General features: G+C 45.1%; 1 protein-coding gene across 9 annotated transcripts in view; it reads left to right on the top strand.

Moving 5' to 3' along the window:
* Nucleotides 1-14097, top strand: part of TIAM2 (TIAM Rac1 associated GEF 2) — a 234265-nt gene that overhangs the window by 186670 nt on the left and 33498 nt on the right. For 6 of the 9 annotated variants that reach the window (XM_070256444.1, XM_070256443.1, XM_070256446.1 and 3 more), the window contains one exon: nt 5864-5967. In XM_070256444.1, the coding sequence (XP_070112545.1) occupies nt 5864-5967 (104 nt within the window). Of the gene's footprint in view, nt 1-5611; nt 5744-5863; nt 5968-9331; nt 10300-14097 lie in introns of those variants that run through there. The other 3 variants (XM_014738194.3, XM_023632970.2, XM_070256448.1) reach the window with 3 other exon arrangements.

Below are 14097 nucleotides of genomic sequence, written 5' to 3'. Positions count from 1 at the left end.
ACTGATTTCTCAACAAAGTCTTATTGTCCCTAATAGGGGAAAAGAAATGTTCTCCTCTTGATACTAAACCTCTTAATCTCAGGTCTGTGCCTGATGCGCTGCAGTAGGCCAATCACTGAGTACCGTGCTAGGAGATGTAGAAAGGTTTATTCGGATTGGCCAAGATGAGAAGGTGGGAGAGTAGGTTCTCTCAGTTCAGACTTAACAAAAGAAGGAAGCAGGGGATCTTTATAGGGCTGCAGGGCTTGGGAGGAAGAGTTTAGGGGAAACAAAGGGGAAGTCCATGTTTCTTTCACTTCCGGTAAGACCTTGAGCAACCATACTTCTTGGCATCAGCAGCAGCCGGGGGCTGGTTGTCTGGTGGTCGTAACTTCCTTTAAGGCATTCTTTTTCCTCTGTAAAACGAGCTCATAAATCTTTGCGACCCCTGAGTCACTCCTTTGGTTAGGCAAGAAAACAACAAATTAGCAAGCTGTAATTATGCATGGACTGTGAAGCAAGCATGTGGGCCCGACAAATACATCTAATGGAGACTAAGGTTATTTATTAACTTCTTTTCATCTGTTTCTGTGTTGGTAACAGGTTGGAGGGTAACCATGTTCTTATGGAACATTTACAGTAACGTTACCTCAGGTACCTGGCTTCACTCTCGTTTTGCTTTCCTGTTTTCAGCCCCAGAGATTGATGTCATCTTGAGATGTTAACCCAATTCCTCTTAGAGGCGCTATTTCTGAGAATGCAGGAGGCATGCTCAGACTTTTGGGTAGGGGGTTCTTCATCAGTCTGTCCTCTGGAGGCTGGCTCCTGGCTGCTGCACAGGAGAGCACCTCTCCCACCCTCCTTACAACCAGAAGTTGCCTGGTGACTCCAGGCTCTGCTGGCAGCCACCTGGGTGGGTGTCCGGGGACTGGGAAGAAATTGTTGCCTGTTCCCTTGCTAACTGGTTGAGCAGGGAGGAGGCAGCCAGCAAGAATGGGATTATGGATGGCATCAGCTAGATGAACAGACATTGTAGCTGCCTGCTGAGCAGAGCGAGAGCTCCTGAGGAGTAAGTAGCACGCAGGAGACCAGCAGGGACACCAGCTGACCTCCCCCAGCCTTCCCAATGCCACCCATTTCCAAAAGATCCTCCTTATGCATTTCAGAGTTAGCACCTCGATATCCCGGTGCTTCTTAACGCCAAGGGGAACAAATGGCAAAGCCCACACTCCTGCACGTCACCTACACTAGATTGGATTTGGAACTGATGGAAATGACGCTTTGAATTCACATTACGAGCTCTGTAGGCGAGGCAACCTTAACTTTAGCATTTCCTGATGTTTCTATTTTTAAGTTGATACCCAGGATGTTACTTGAACACAGGTTTTGCCCTTTAATTGTAAAGGATTTGGGGTAGCTAGCTGCCTGGGTGACAGTGACACTAGTGGGGTCTGTACTGACGCACAGAACAGGAAGACCCTGAGTTACTAGGTGTCTGGTACTCCCAGTTTTCTGTTAGGATCTGTGGGGCGGGCAGGAGAGCAGGGAGGCAGTCATCTTCCGGGATAGCCTGCCTGGTGTGTCGTCACTCTCCAAAAAATGTGTTTTGGTTAAAGGAGCAAGATGTCTGACCCTGGTTTCATGCGTGGCACCTGACATATTACCTGGTACCCGGTGGGTGTGCAGTGCTCAGCACCCATCTGACGAGGGAGTGAATAAACTGAATGAGTAGGAGCAAATGGAGACCCTGCGACAGTGACTTGGGACCATGCAGCTCCTCTCACGCGACTGCTGAGTAGAAGGTCTTGTTGATCATGTTAGAGGTTAGATGTTTCAAATGGCTAGACCTCACCCCAAATACTTAATTTCCACAAGGAACAAGAAGGGGCGGACGAAAGGGTGTGTTTACCAGATATAAATAGATGTCTTGACTTGAATTTGTAATTTTGTTATTTTTCATTATTTACAATCATGTTGGCCAAAAACTCTTCTGGAGCGAGTTTGAACATCTGTACTGTAGCGTGCTGAGCACGAGGTGGGCGAGAAGCACGTGCTTATTATTGTCTGATAGAGACGAAGTGTCCTAACACGTGTTACAGTGAACGTGTCCGCACGAGGAGGCTCTCCCAAGGTGGGAAGCCGGTTTTTGGTTGGGATGGGAAGGATATCTTTACTCGCTTCAGCAGCTGGTGCTCAGGACGTGGGCAGAGTCTAAATGGGGCAATACATAGGCTTCTAGCGCCCAGGACAGGATGTCAGTGCACGGCCTGCTTGAAACAGCTTTGTAAATAACATTCAAATTTTACCGGCCTACCCTTATTTATTTTTTTTTTTAGCCAGTCTGCTATTCTCCCAGAACGTGCTTTGTTCTCATTTTTCTTCTAGAAAGAACGCTAAGGGAACACTACTTTTTACAGGTATACAAGTCCTGGGGAGATCTGAGGCTCCTGTAGTTGGGATCTGCAGCCATGGACACTGTCACTTCCCCTTCCCCTGTGCTTTGCCGTCTCCAGGAGTCTTGGCGCATTGCTGGTGGGGTTGGAAAAGGAATCAGTCACCACAGAGATCCTGTTTATGCCCAGAGACCATTCCGCCTCTGTGACATTTGGGTGGTGGAACAGCCCTGAGATTTCCTATCTTGGCAAGGCTCAGGGACCGCTCAGAGCTGCCTCCTCCCCTGGGATCCCTGGGGCCAGCCTCAATGGGAGTTGGCTTCTGTGATCCAGCCTGTCCAAGCTCATGCCTCAGAGAGGATCCAAGCACCACTGACGGCTCCCTGAGGTTGAGGGGTACTGAGGTTGATAGGGGAGCCTCACTGATTCATAGCAAAGCCTTTCATCCTGGGTTGGGCAGGGTTTTGATAGGAAGGATGTCAGACGTTCTGTTACCAAGTAAACCTTTTGCCTTTGTAAGAGGTAAAACATGGTTTGGGGAGTTTTCAGCATTTAAGTTCCAAAGTTTTGTGAATATATTGAATGGATGACTCAGAATTCACATGGCGCCTGCTTTTGACATCAGCCATGTTATTTTCACTAGCATCCATCTGGCTTCTGCCGGCTTCAGAGCTCCTTATGCCCATGCCATCTCTGACATCTTCAGGGGATGTGAGGTTGCCTTTGTCTTTGCATCTCTAGAACTTAGTACATACCTGACGTACGGCAGGTGTTGTAGAAATCGTCATCACGAATAAATGCATCAATTAATTGTGTGTCCTATTTCCTATACCTGATACAACTGTCTGGATATACCAAAGCTCTTTATTTACAAGGTAAAGGCAGCAATAAGGAAAGTTTGATTCTGTTACTAGCTAATGTACTTTCACATTACATGGCTTCTGTGACATTGCTCTTTCTTGATTTCCTTATACTTCTCTGTGATGTCTCTATAAAGAGAGACACCTTCTCTGAGGGCCTCTCCTCCCCTGCGCCCTATGATTGGTGTTTCCAGGGTTCTCTCCTTGGTCCTCTTCCCTGTGCACATTCTCCCTGGGGGCACCATCCATTCCTGTGGCTTCACTGACGGGTGTATTCTGATGACTCCAAATCCACATCCAGGTGCAGAGGTTTCCTAGGTGACTTGACTCTTGGGCACCTGCCGTCAGATGGCCCACCTGTGTCTCAATCTCAGCATTGCCAAAGCTAAGCTTGTGATTCCCACTGCCACCCTGCCCTGTTCCCCATCTGCCCAGTCACCTATCAGGCATCTGCCTTGATACTTCTCTTTTTTGTATGTCCTTCTATGAAGTAGGTAGCAAAGAGGAGCCCCGCAGCTCTACCTGCTCAGACTTTTGTCTTCCCTTCACTTCTTTGCTGTGACTCTGTCCTGCACTCATCTGGGTCCCTACACCTTGTACCTGCAGTGTTGCTGTGACTTTCTGACCTGTTTCTCTCCTAAGGTCTTGCCCTCTATCAATTCCTCCATCCCAGGGCACTCTCCCCGCCCTGCCCTACTCTCTTGGCTGCAGCCACACTCAGCAAGTTCCCACATCTGCTGAGCTCTTCCTACAATTTGCCTGTACTCAGCTGCCTTCTGGTCTTGGAATCCCCTCTCCCCACTGCCCACCCTGCCTGGTCATCTTCAGCTTTAAGAACAAATACATACCCCTCAGATTTAAAGACTTTGCTCAAGTGGCTCCTTTGCTATGAAGCCTTTTAGGGTCCCAGAGACAAGTGACTTCCTTCCTGAGTATCCCCACTCAACCCTGTGTGGACTTTCCTCACATCATCTGGGACACTGTGCTGTAGTCGTGTCTCTGTCTCCCCTCCCTCACCAGTCACCTCCTGCCAGCCTAGAAGTTCTCCTTGAGAGTAGCAACTGTATCTCATTCATCTTTGTATCCCCAGCACCTAGAACAGTGCCTGGAAAATAGCCAGTGCGTGTTGAAGGGATGGATGGAAAGGTGTGCTTATGCTGAATACAATAAGGATGCAGGCTCTTTTCTTTTGAGAATTCTGTCAGTTGGTCTCCCTTAAATAGAGGTACAGCAGCCTAAGGAGGCAGTGATGAGGGAACAGTGGTGGACCACTTTTGGCTTAGGGTCTAATCTTGCTTCCCATGCAGTCCACCTGCTGGTAAATGGACTGCCTCTGTGGTGTGGTGTTAGGGGCCTGGGAGAGGTGATCCCAAGTTATCCCGACTTGTTGTCACTACCTGAAATTTTCCCCGGGATGGCTCATGCATTTGTGATCAGCACAGCCTTATTTGGGCTAACTTACTCTATAACCAATAGCAATGAAGTATGACTTGGACTATCTAGTCCTTTTCTAGGTGGGGTTAGGGTGTTGGAAGAAGAAATTGGAGCTCCAGAATTCTGTAGACCATTCAGATGTTTTCTTTTGGTCCTCCGTTGTCTTAGAAGCAAGTGCCTGTAGTAATTGGTGATATCAGCATGGATCACAGTCTGGCATTCCTATGCATTAGTTTTATCAACTTTCTAGGGCTCCCATAGCTCCCATAGCTTCTAAAGGTCTCCTACAGACCACTGTCCTTGCCCTCATCATGCTAGACAGTTTCTTTGTCAACATCTATGCATGCTTTTTCAGCCTCAGTCAACTCAGGTACAAGATTGATAGCCTCTTGTTGTAGCCGATTGGGATCAGAAACCATCTGGTTTTACCTGGTCCACCAAATACAAGAATTAGAATGAAACCTATACTCTATTTTGATAGAGGCTCATCTTTCCATCATTCTTGAATTTGTTAATTTGGGAACCACTGGAAAGAATTGTTGAGGATGACGTGTGTATAGCTGTAGGCTGGCAAGCTGTGTGCTCTCCTTACTGTTCATGTCATTTCTGAACCCTTCCTCTGGAAGCTAACAAAGGTTTGCTGTTCCTCTTGGCACTTTCAATTTAGGATGCATTGTGGTTGATGTCAGAAAAAGAAGAATCATGCTTGCAAATGAGCCAGTTGTGGGTTGTAATCAGAATCTATATATTACATTATTGGTTTTCCAAGATGTGCTTGGTAATTTTGCCCTCACTTAGCCAAAAATAGGGAGGTACCAACAATAGTCACTGCTCTTTGATTCTTGGTCCAAATAAAGTATTTAAGATCAGAGTTTAGTGAAGTATAGTTTGCACAGCAACAGGAAAGGTGACAAGGCATTTAAGTCACTGTCTTGATTGCTCATTGGTCTCCTTTGACCAAAACAGGCAGAAGATGTTGCTTCTTCAATCGGTGAGAGGCCACACTTGTTTCAGAAGACCAGCTCTGTGCATGTTGTAACTTCAGGGTCCTAAGAACCACAATGTGACGCCTTCTAGGTTGTTAGTTGATTTTTTCTTTCCTCTTTTTCTTTATCTGAGCCTTTAAGCCAGTTATTACTATTCTCTGCAAATGGCCAAACTCACTTTTATGTATGTTTTTTGTCGCTTTTCATGTAGATTTCAGCAACGTCCCTGACATCACAACTGGCCTGAAAAGGAGTCAGACTGATGGCACCCTGGATCAGGTTTCCCACAAGGAGAGAATGGAGCAGACGTTCAGGGTAAGACGCTGTCCCAAATCTCCAGCAAGAACCCAGCAGACAAGCATTAATTCCCAGCTTTACCAGAGGCAGGGAAAAACCAATGGAGTTATCTTCTCCCTCGGTCCAGCAGTCAGAACAAACATTTTTTTCCCTTAAAGAAAATAGTTTCCTTATTCATTTGAAGTGAAGTACTTGTCCTCCATGACGTCTGGCATGCCACCAAAGAGCAGTGCATTCGTACGTCAGGATGGTTTTGACAAGGAAAATCTAAGCCTGGGTGTTCTCATAGTCACGTTAAATTACTACCCATTACTTTCCTACTTTTTTTTTTGGCTGAAGATAAATTATTTTTGCAATGTTGTCATTTTGTTGTGGTAAAATCTATAAAACATAAAATTTGCCATTTTAACCATTTTTAAGTGCACACTGCGGTGGTGTTAAGTACATTCACAATATTGTGCAACCATTACCACTATCCATTTCCAGAACCTTTTCATCATGCCAAACAGAAACTCTACCTATTAGACAATAACTCCCATTCACGCACCACACCCCCCACCCCCCGTCCCTGATAACCTCTCTTATACTTTCTGTCTCATTTGCCTATTCTAGGTACCTCGTATAAGTGTAATCTGTACAATATTTGTCCTTTTGTTTCTGGCTTATTTCACTTAGCATAATGTTTTCAGGGTTCAGCCGTGTTGTAGCATGTGTCAGACCTTCGCTCCTTTTTATGGCCAAGTAATATTCCATTGTATGGATATCCTGCATTTTGTTTATTCAGTCCGCTGTGGATGGACATTTGGGTGGTTTCCACCATTTGGTTATTGTGAGTAACGCTGCAGTGAACAGTGGCATACAAATATCTGCTTGGGTCCTTGTTTTCAGTTCTTTTGAGTATGCGTGGAGGAGTGGAATTGCTAGGTCACATATGTGGTAATTCTGTGTTTAGCTGTTTGAGGAACAGCCCAACTGTTTTCCACAGTGCTGTAGCATTTTCCTTTCCCACTAGCAATGTATGAGAATTCCAATTTCTCCACATCCTTGCCAACGCTTGTTCTATTCCATTCCTTTCCTACGTTTTTAACTGTTCATAGTCAGCTGTCCTTTCAGAAATGGCCTGATTGACGTGATCTATTTTAATACACAGTCCAGTTTTAACAGATTTTGAAATTATAACTCTGTTTTATATTTCTTGCTTTTGTCTTAAATATGAACTAAGAATGGAGGAAATATAAGCTAGGACAGGTATTTAATGAAACTTAGAGCAAGACCATCCCCTTTTGGATTTAGACTAATACTATCAGGAGCCAGGCCCTTGGTGAGTGGCCACGTGGCACACGCTTTGGTGACTGGGGACGTTCACTGTGAGAAGGGTGGATGAGGTTAGAGGCCGGCCAGCTTCAGAGAGGATTCCAGTGGCCCCGGGCACCTGGCCTCTCCTCTCCTCTTCTTTCCCTTTCTCACCCCATGCTCTCCTCTGCCATTCCCTATCCACCTCCTCCAAAATCTCCCTTCGTTTCTCTTCTCTTCCTCATACAAAGCAAATAGTCAGCTGCCTTCACTGGTCTGGTTATGCCCCCAGGATGCAATGTCTTTTACTAAACTGAAATCACCAGCATTTTTAGTCTCACTCTGTTCTATCTCTACCAGGTTATTTACCTTTGGGAACCCAATATCGTGGCTAATAGTCATCTTTTTGTTGTTGTTGTTTTTAAAGCAATAGACCCTAGAGAATTAAATAAATATGTTTTGATTGTTTTGTCTTAAATTCTTTTAAAAAGCCAATGCTTCTGAAACACTCAAGAATCTGGGTGTTCTATTTAAGGTAAGTGTGCCTGTGGGGCACTGCGCAGTGTGGCAGCTTGGGGAAGTCACTTAACACCATTAGGGATGATGGTTTCCTTTATGTTAGAATCTGTTTGAGTTCCACATTAAAGTTCTAAAGAATGAAATTAAATTCTTTTCCAAATTGTCTTTTACTTTAAGATTTAGTAAAATAAATATGCAAGAAGTTACCACATTGTGGCCACTTTCGACTCTATTATTTAACAGTGCATATTATAATTAAACAAAGCATTTATGAAATGAACCTTAAAGCGTCAGTTAGAAATTTAGAAAAGGAGAGCCAGCCCTGTTGCCTACTGGTTAAAGTTTGGTGCTCTCATGGCTTCAGTGGACCATGTTTGGTTCCCAGTCGTGGAACCACACCACCCATCTGTTGGTTGCCATGCTGTGGTGGTGGCTCACATAGAAGAACTAGAAGGGCTTGCAACTAGAATATACAACTATACACTGGGGCTTTTGGGAGAAAAAAAAAAAGAGGAAGATTGGCCACAGATGTTAGCTTAGGGCAAATCTTCCCTAGCAAAAACAGCTTTAAACAACGAAAAAGAAATTTAGAAAAGGAGTGAAAGCTGCATTTCAGCTTGAAATTGAAGTTATCTGGACTTTAATTTTCATTGCTAAAATAGTTAAATAAGAAAGCAAATATATAAATACCAAAGAACACAGAAGGAAAAAATACGGAAATGGAGTATTTGCATGTTAACCATTTGCTGCCAAATTCCTCTCAAGTCTAAAGTAGTTACCTTACTTTTTTCAAATTTGAAGATATCTATCTATCTGTAATAGTGGATTTCAGTACATTTTAAAGAAATCCTAGCCAAATGCCAAGCGGTTTCTCAGTTTACATGTTCTTTGTTCCTTGGGAAAGGAGAATTGGTGACCACCAAAAATAATAGTTGTGATGGGTATTAGTGAAAAGAAAGTTTTCAATCTGAGACTTAAAAAAACCTTTCTGTTCTATATTATTATTATTATTGTTACTATTATTTTTAGCCTCCTAGAAACATCAAATTATGTCTAAAAGCAATCCTTTTCTGTTTTCCAAATGGATTTTGCAGTTCTGTGATGCATGCCCAGTGTGTGTGGGCGTGGACCTTTCGGGATGACCCTAGTGCTGCCCCATGGTGCCCACAGGAGGTCGTCATCTCCAGTGAGGAGACCTGCCTTGTGGGCTTCCCACTGAGGCCCATCTAGCCCTCTCAGAGGTCATTAGCTTCTTTTCAGATTAGACCCTGGCTGAACCTGGGTTGTTTGGGATATTTTCCTAACAATATTCTAGACTTCGGAATAAGGAATAATTTCCCTTGAAAATCAAATGCCCCCTGGCTTGATGAAACACAGCTGTAAGTAGGGCTTTTGACAGCCCCACAATTTCTGCAAATGGTTCATAATTGATTGCCTTCTTTCTCTTCAAGGGTGCCTATTACTGTCACGGCTCTTTGTGTGCCCCTGTCAACCTCTACTGTGTGGGGGATTTTTTTTTCAGTATTGTTAGCAATTAGCTTGCACTATGGTAACAGTTTGGAGTGTGAAAGGAATAAACAATTTCTCTTTGGGTGAGGGGGTTGAGTTTCTGGTTTGTTCTGGGAACTTGAGGTGTGTTGAGCAGTCCCTGCAGAAATGCTGTCTGTGCTCCATGTTCAGCTCCCTGAGCTGGCTCTGAAGAGGTGGCACTTTGTGGTTCTGTCGTCTCCGCATGTGCCCTGACCTGGTGCCTCCCCAGGGCGAGCAGGCTCCCAGCATGGGGTGGAAATCCAGAGGAAGGGGGTGAGCCTTTCCCAACCACCGGTGCTGCCTTGGAGGAAGAGCTTGGTGGCGCTAGGACGTCCTTGTGAGTGTGACTTGGAAGAACAGTTTGGGATTTTTTCATTGCCTGGGGATGAGAGTGAGAGAGAGCGTGTCTTACTCATTTCCCAACAGCCGACTGTAGATGTGATCGTTTCTCCCCGAGGGAGCAGGTTTCTTTGAACTTTTCCTTTTCATGTCCAGCATGTAAGTAAACGAGGGCTTTGATGCTCAGGGGTGTGGATTCTATTCCAAATGTGGGCATGCTTGCATGGTTTCCTTTTCTCTGTCTTGAAAGTCGATTTGACTCTAAAATGTCTAAAGACTGTTATGCAGATGAGAAGATATGCCTTTCTTTCCAGAAGGAATCCTGACAGTAATCTTTAAGCACTCTTTGCAGCTAAGGAGAAGAGAATTGCTTTCGGATACTAGTTCTTCTGTGGCATCGTCAACTTCTCGTTTCTCATTCCAAGGATGCATAGGTCTTCACGTGGATCTCTGAAATAGTTTTGTCCTTTTGAAATAGAAAGATAGCAGGAAGTCCTAGGGAAATTTCAAATATTTACTCTGTAAAATACGTTTGAAAAGAGAGAGGAATTACTTGAAGATGCTAAATAATTTTATGCTTTGGAAAATTTCCTTGGAGTATAGCACAGACTTATAATGAGCTTAATGCTGTAAAAGAAAATCCACAAAAGCGAAGCCGTGTTCTAGAAGGTAAGTGAGTTTTTACTTTAGTTATTCCTGATTAAATATTTTTTCAGCTTTTTGGAAGAATTTTATGTAATCACCTAGTGTAGCGCTGGCAGCAATTATTTTTACAGTTCGTAGGCGTTGCATCGCTAGAACAGAGAGCTTTGGGAATCTGGAGATGTACAGCATGACGACTGTGTGTTGTGCTCTTTGCAATTTAATCATGTTGAAGATATATTTTGTCCTGTTTATCTTTTCAAGGGAAGAAAAAGGGACATGCGCTAATAGCTAGGTGTCAGTACACAGCACGAGCATAACTGGCATTTAATATTTAATGCCTGCTCACCCACTTGGCTTAACCTTTTGAGTTTGTCACATGAATTGCTTTTAAGAGTTTGCATCTCTAAGAAGCTGAAGGAAGACAAAAAGATTATTGGGCTGCGTGATTTGTATTCCAACATTCTCAAATTATACATCTTTCTCACCTTTCTTGGCGTCTCCTGTATTATTTCAAGATCTGTTTGGGTATAAGATGTTTTTGTGAAAAAGTCAAATTAAGATATCATTTATTTATAAATAGCAGTCTTTCTGCATAGCTGCTATTCAATAGATTAATATAATCATGATCTTTTCTTTTTTAAACTAAACATACCTATTTCTAAAGGCATGTCATCTGACATAATCCCTATATGAGTGACAGAGAGAGAGCATCCTCAAAGTAAACCCATTGTCTCTGAAAAATGGAGTCTGACATTCTCCACTAGGGAGGCAATAATCTTTCACAATGACTGAATACCAGGTAGCCTTTTCTTATAGACAGTGGTATAATGGAATCTCCACCTGATGGGCGGAAACCTGAATCTGTATCCTGGTCCACCAGGCTTTCCCAGGGCAAGGTACCCAACCCTTCTGAGCCTCTGTGTCCTCACCTGTAAGTAAAAATAGCAATACCACTAACCATGTGCTGTTGAGAGGCTCATGTACGACTAGAAGCACAAATATGAGAGATTCTTAGGCTAAAAGTTCCCCCTTCCCAATGTGTCTCATACACATAGGTGTTTTGGAATGCTTTCCCCCTCTGCTCACCTAGCGTATGACTTAACCATCTTGGCTGCCTACCCCGTCTTCTTGAAGTTAGTGTCAGTGGTCAAACCCTGCTGAGCTGTCCCATGAGATAAAAAAGAACTGGAAACCAAGGGTCTTGGCCATCGAGTCCTCCCAGCTCTTTGTCATCTGCATGAAGATAAAGACCACCCACCTTTTAGCTTATTTTTCTTGTGTAGGGTGTTGGAATTGTTGCCCTTTTCTAACGGGTTGCTTCCAATGACTAAATCAAAATAGTATGTGTTCAAACTGCCTTTATCTTTAGCAGGAGTGGGCTGTGAATATTGAGATGCCTAGTGAATTGTGACTGACTAGCAGTCGAGGAGGTCTGGCAGGCTTTTTGCATTTGGAAGAGAGGCGCCACTTCAGGGCACAGAGAGGTGCCAAAGGCACAGGCTGAGAAGGATCAGAGTTGAGCTGAGTTTTCCACCGGCTCTGAAATGAATTGTTCTGCGTTACTAACACCCTGCTTCCTTTTGGCCGGCACTTGGCAGGTTTGTGGACTTTTTTGAAGTGACTGTGCTTAGTCTTCATTGGAGTCTAGGAGGCCATCTGATCTCTTTGTAGCTTGTTGGAATTTTGTTTAAAATTTCCATTTTCCTAGCTCCAGGGTATTTGTGCCTTGCTCTTCTTGGTCTGTTCTTGATCCTTAGGGCTGATGTGTTGGGAAGATGCCAACTCTTTGCTGGTGTAGGGGAGGAAGACAATTTCTCTACCCTCTGGGTCCTTCTGGCTGGTCTAAGGATTAAATGGACGAGACAGAATAACAGGAGAAAATCAAACAAAGCTTTATAACATGTATACACGGCAGAAACCCAGGAAAACTGAGCAACTCACCAGAATGACCAAAGCCACCACCTTAAATATCGCCTTCAGCTAAAGACAAAGGATGATGTTGGGGGTAGTGGTTAGGGACTTCAAAGGGGAGGAAGGCAATTCACGTGGAGATGGAAAAGCAAATGTTTGGCAGACAGAACTTTGATAAGAATGGACTTAGCAAGGACCCTCACAGTCTACGATACCCAGAGTTATCTAAGGTGGTGGTCCGTCCTGGAACAGGCCTTCTATCTTAAATTCTTTTAGGCAGTTAGGGGGAAGCTCAAAGTTTCTTTCAGGGTCTCTTGTCCTTAACCAAAGAGATGCATTTTGGGGTAGCCAATTCTGATCCCTGACACGGGGATGACAGAAAGGGACATCACTGTAGCATGAACCACACAAGAGTCCTGTCATCTTTGTTGCCAAGGTCACTTACTCTATCCAGCAGGCTTAGAGATGTTGCCCAGTGTCAAATGAGAAAAAGAAAGAAGGAAAGAAAACCAAATCCTAGGGCAGGGTGTGGGGAGGCTAGCTGTGAGCGGAAGCACTGAGCTCGAAGTGTGGGGCGGCAGCGAGCACTCAGAAGTGACCACTGAGCAGATAGGTGCATGGCAGGCAGCAGGAAGGGAGAGCCTGTCCAGAGGAAGGAGGACGAACAGTGGAGTTGACAAGAAGGCACTGGGAAGAAATGTTGCTGGTGGTGACCTCTCTCTCCTCTCCCTCCCCAACCGCAGACTCCCAACATGACTGTGGGGCGGGGTCCTCCAGGGGTTTATGCTAGGCCTAGTGTGTCCCTGGACAGACGCAAACTGAAAAGTGGAGGGAGGGCTGTTGCTGTTGGCTGAGCTATGGGTTAATGGGGTCCAGGGCACAGAAATTGCCGACAACAGGGTGAGGCACCAAGCGATCAGCTGTCTGTGCCTTTGCCAACAAGGCTTTTAGAGCTCAGACACTGGACTGCTCATTGAGTGAGACTTTGCTGGGGTCGGGGTGTGGAGACCGTAGGAGGCTGTGAGTGTGCCACAAATGTGGCACAAGACTTGTGTGCCCTGTGTTAATATAGAATACACGCATGTTTAGGCAGCAGAGTATGTGGAACTGGACAAGACTGTTCTGGAAGCTGGGTGGCATGGTATTAGCTCTGGGAGGCCTGGAGCCAGCTTTGCCCTCTCACTCTTCCGTCTCCTAATCTGTGAAGTGGGGACCATGCCACCTGGCTCACAGCGAAGCTGGTGGGGTTAAGGCCACGGAGTCCCTTTCTTCCCTTCCCTTTTCCTGTGACTGTGGCAGGGCTGGTTTCCCTTCCAGCCTCTTTCTTCCCTCCATCCCCGTTGGCCCCTCAGCACTTTCCTTCCTGCCTTCTTCTGTCCCCTGCATTCTCATTCTCCTCCAGACTTTCCCTTTTTATCCTGTTTTTCTGGAAAAAAGAAAAAGTTGTTATTGCGAGTCATCTTCAGGGTCACAAAATGAAGAAGAAAAAAACGAGGAAGTCATGAAGAGGCAGCGCAGAGGCTCAGCGTGAGTCACCCGGGGTGGGCCGTGGATCAGGCCTGTCAGGTAGAAGCCGGCACTGGAATTAACTTGTGTGGAAGCAGCCCAAGTGCTGAAAGGATAATTGTACCCTCTTCCTCGCACTGCTGGGACGATGACTCACAGGAGAGTGACTTGGACACTCCCCAGAGCCAAGGCCACACAAAGATTTGACCCTGACCAAGCAGAGATGCCTTACGAACGTGCCTGGTCTTCGCCTCATGGCTGGTGGGGTGCATTTACTTCTGTGCAGCCCTCTCCTGACCTTTCCTCTTTTTTGAAACAGCAGGGACTCTGGTTTTACTCCCATCCTCTCTGAGATGAGACTGTAAGAGGGATGTGTTTGTCCTCTCCAAGGAGACAACAGTTCGG

The sequence above is a fragment of the Equus caballus genome, chromosome 31 (assembly GCF_041296265.1).
Source record: "Equus caballus isolate H_3958 breed thoroughbred chromosome 31, TB-T2T, whole genome shotgun sequence".
In the NCBI taxonomy this organism is placed as follows: domain Eukaryota; kingdom Metazoa; phylum Chordata; class Mammalia; order Perissodactyla; family Equidae; genus Equus; species Equus caballus.
This window is presented reverse-complemented; position numbering and strand designations above follow the sequence as displayed.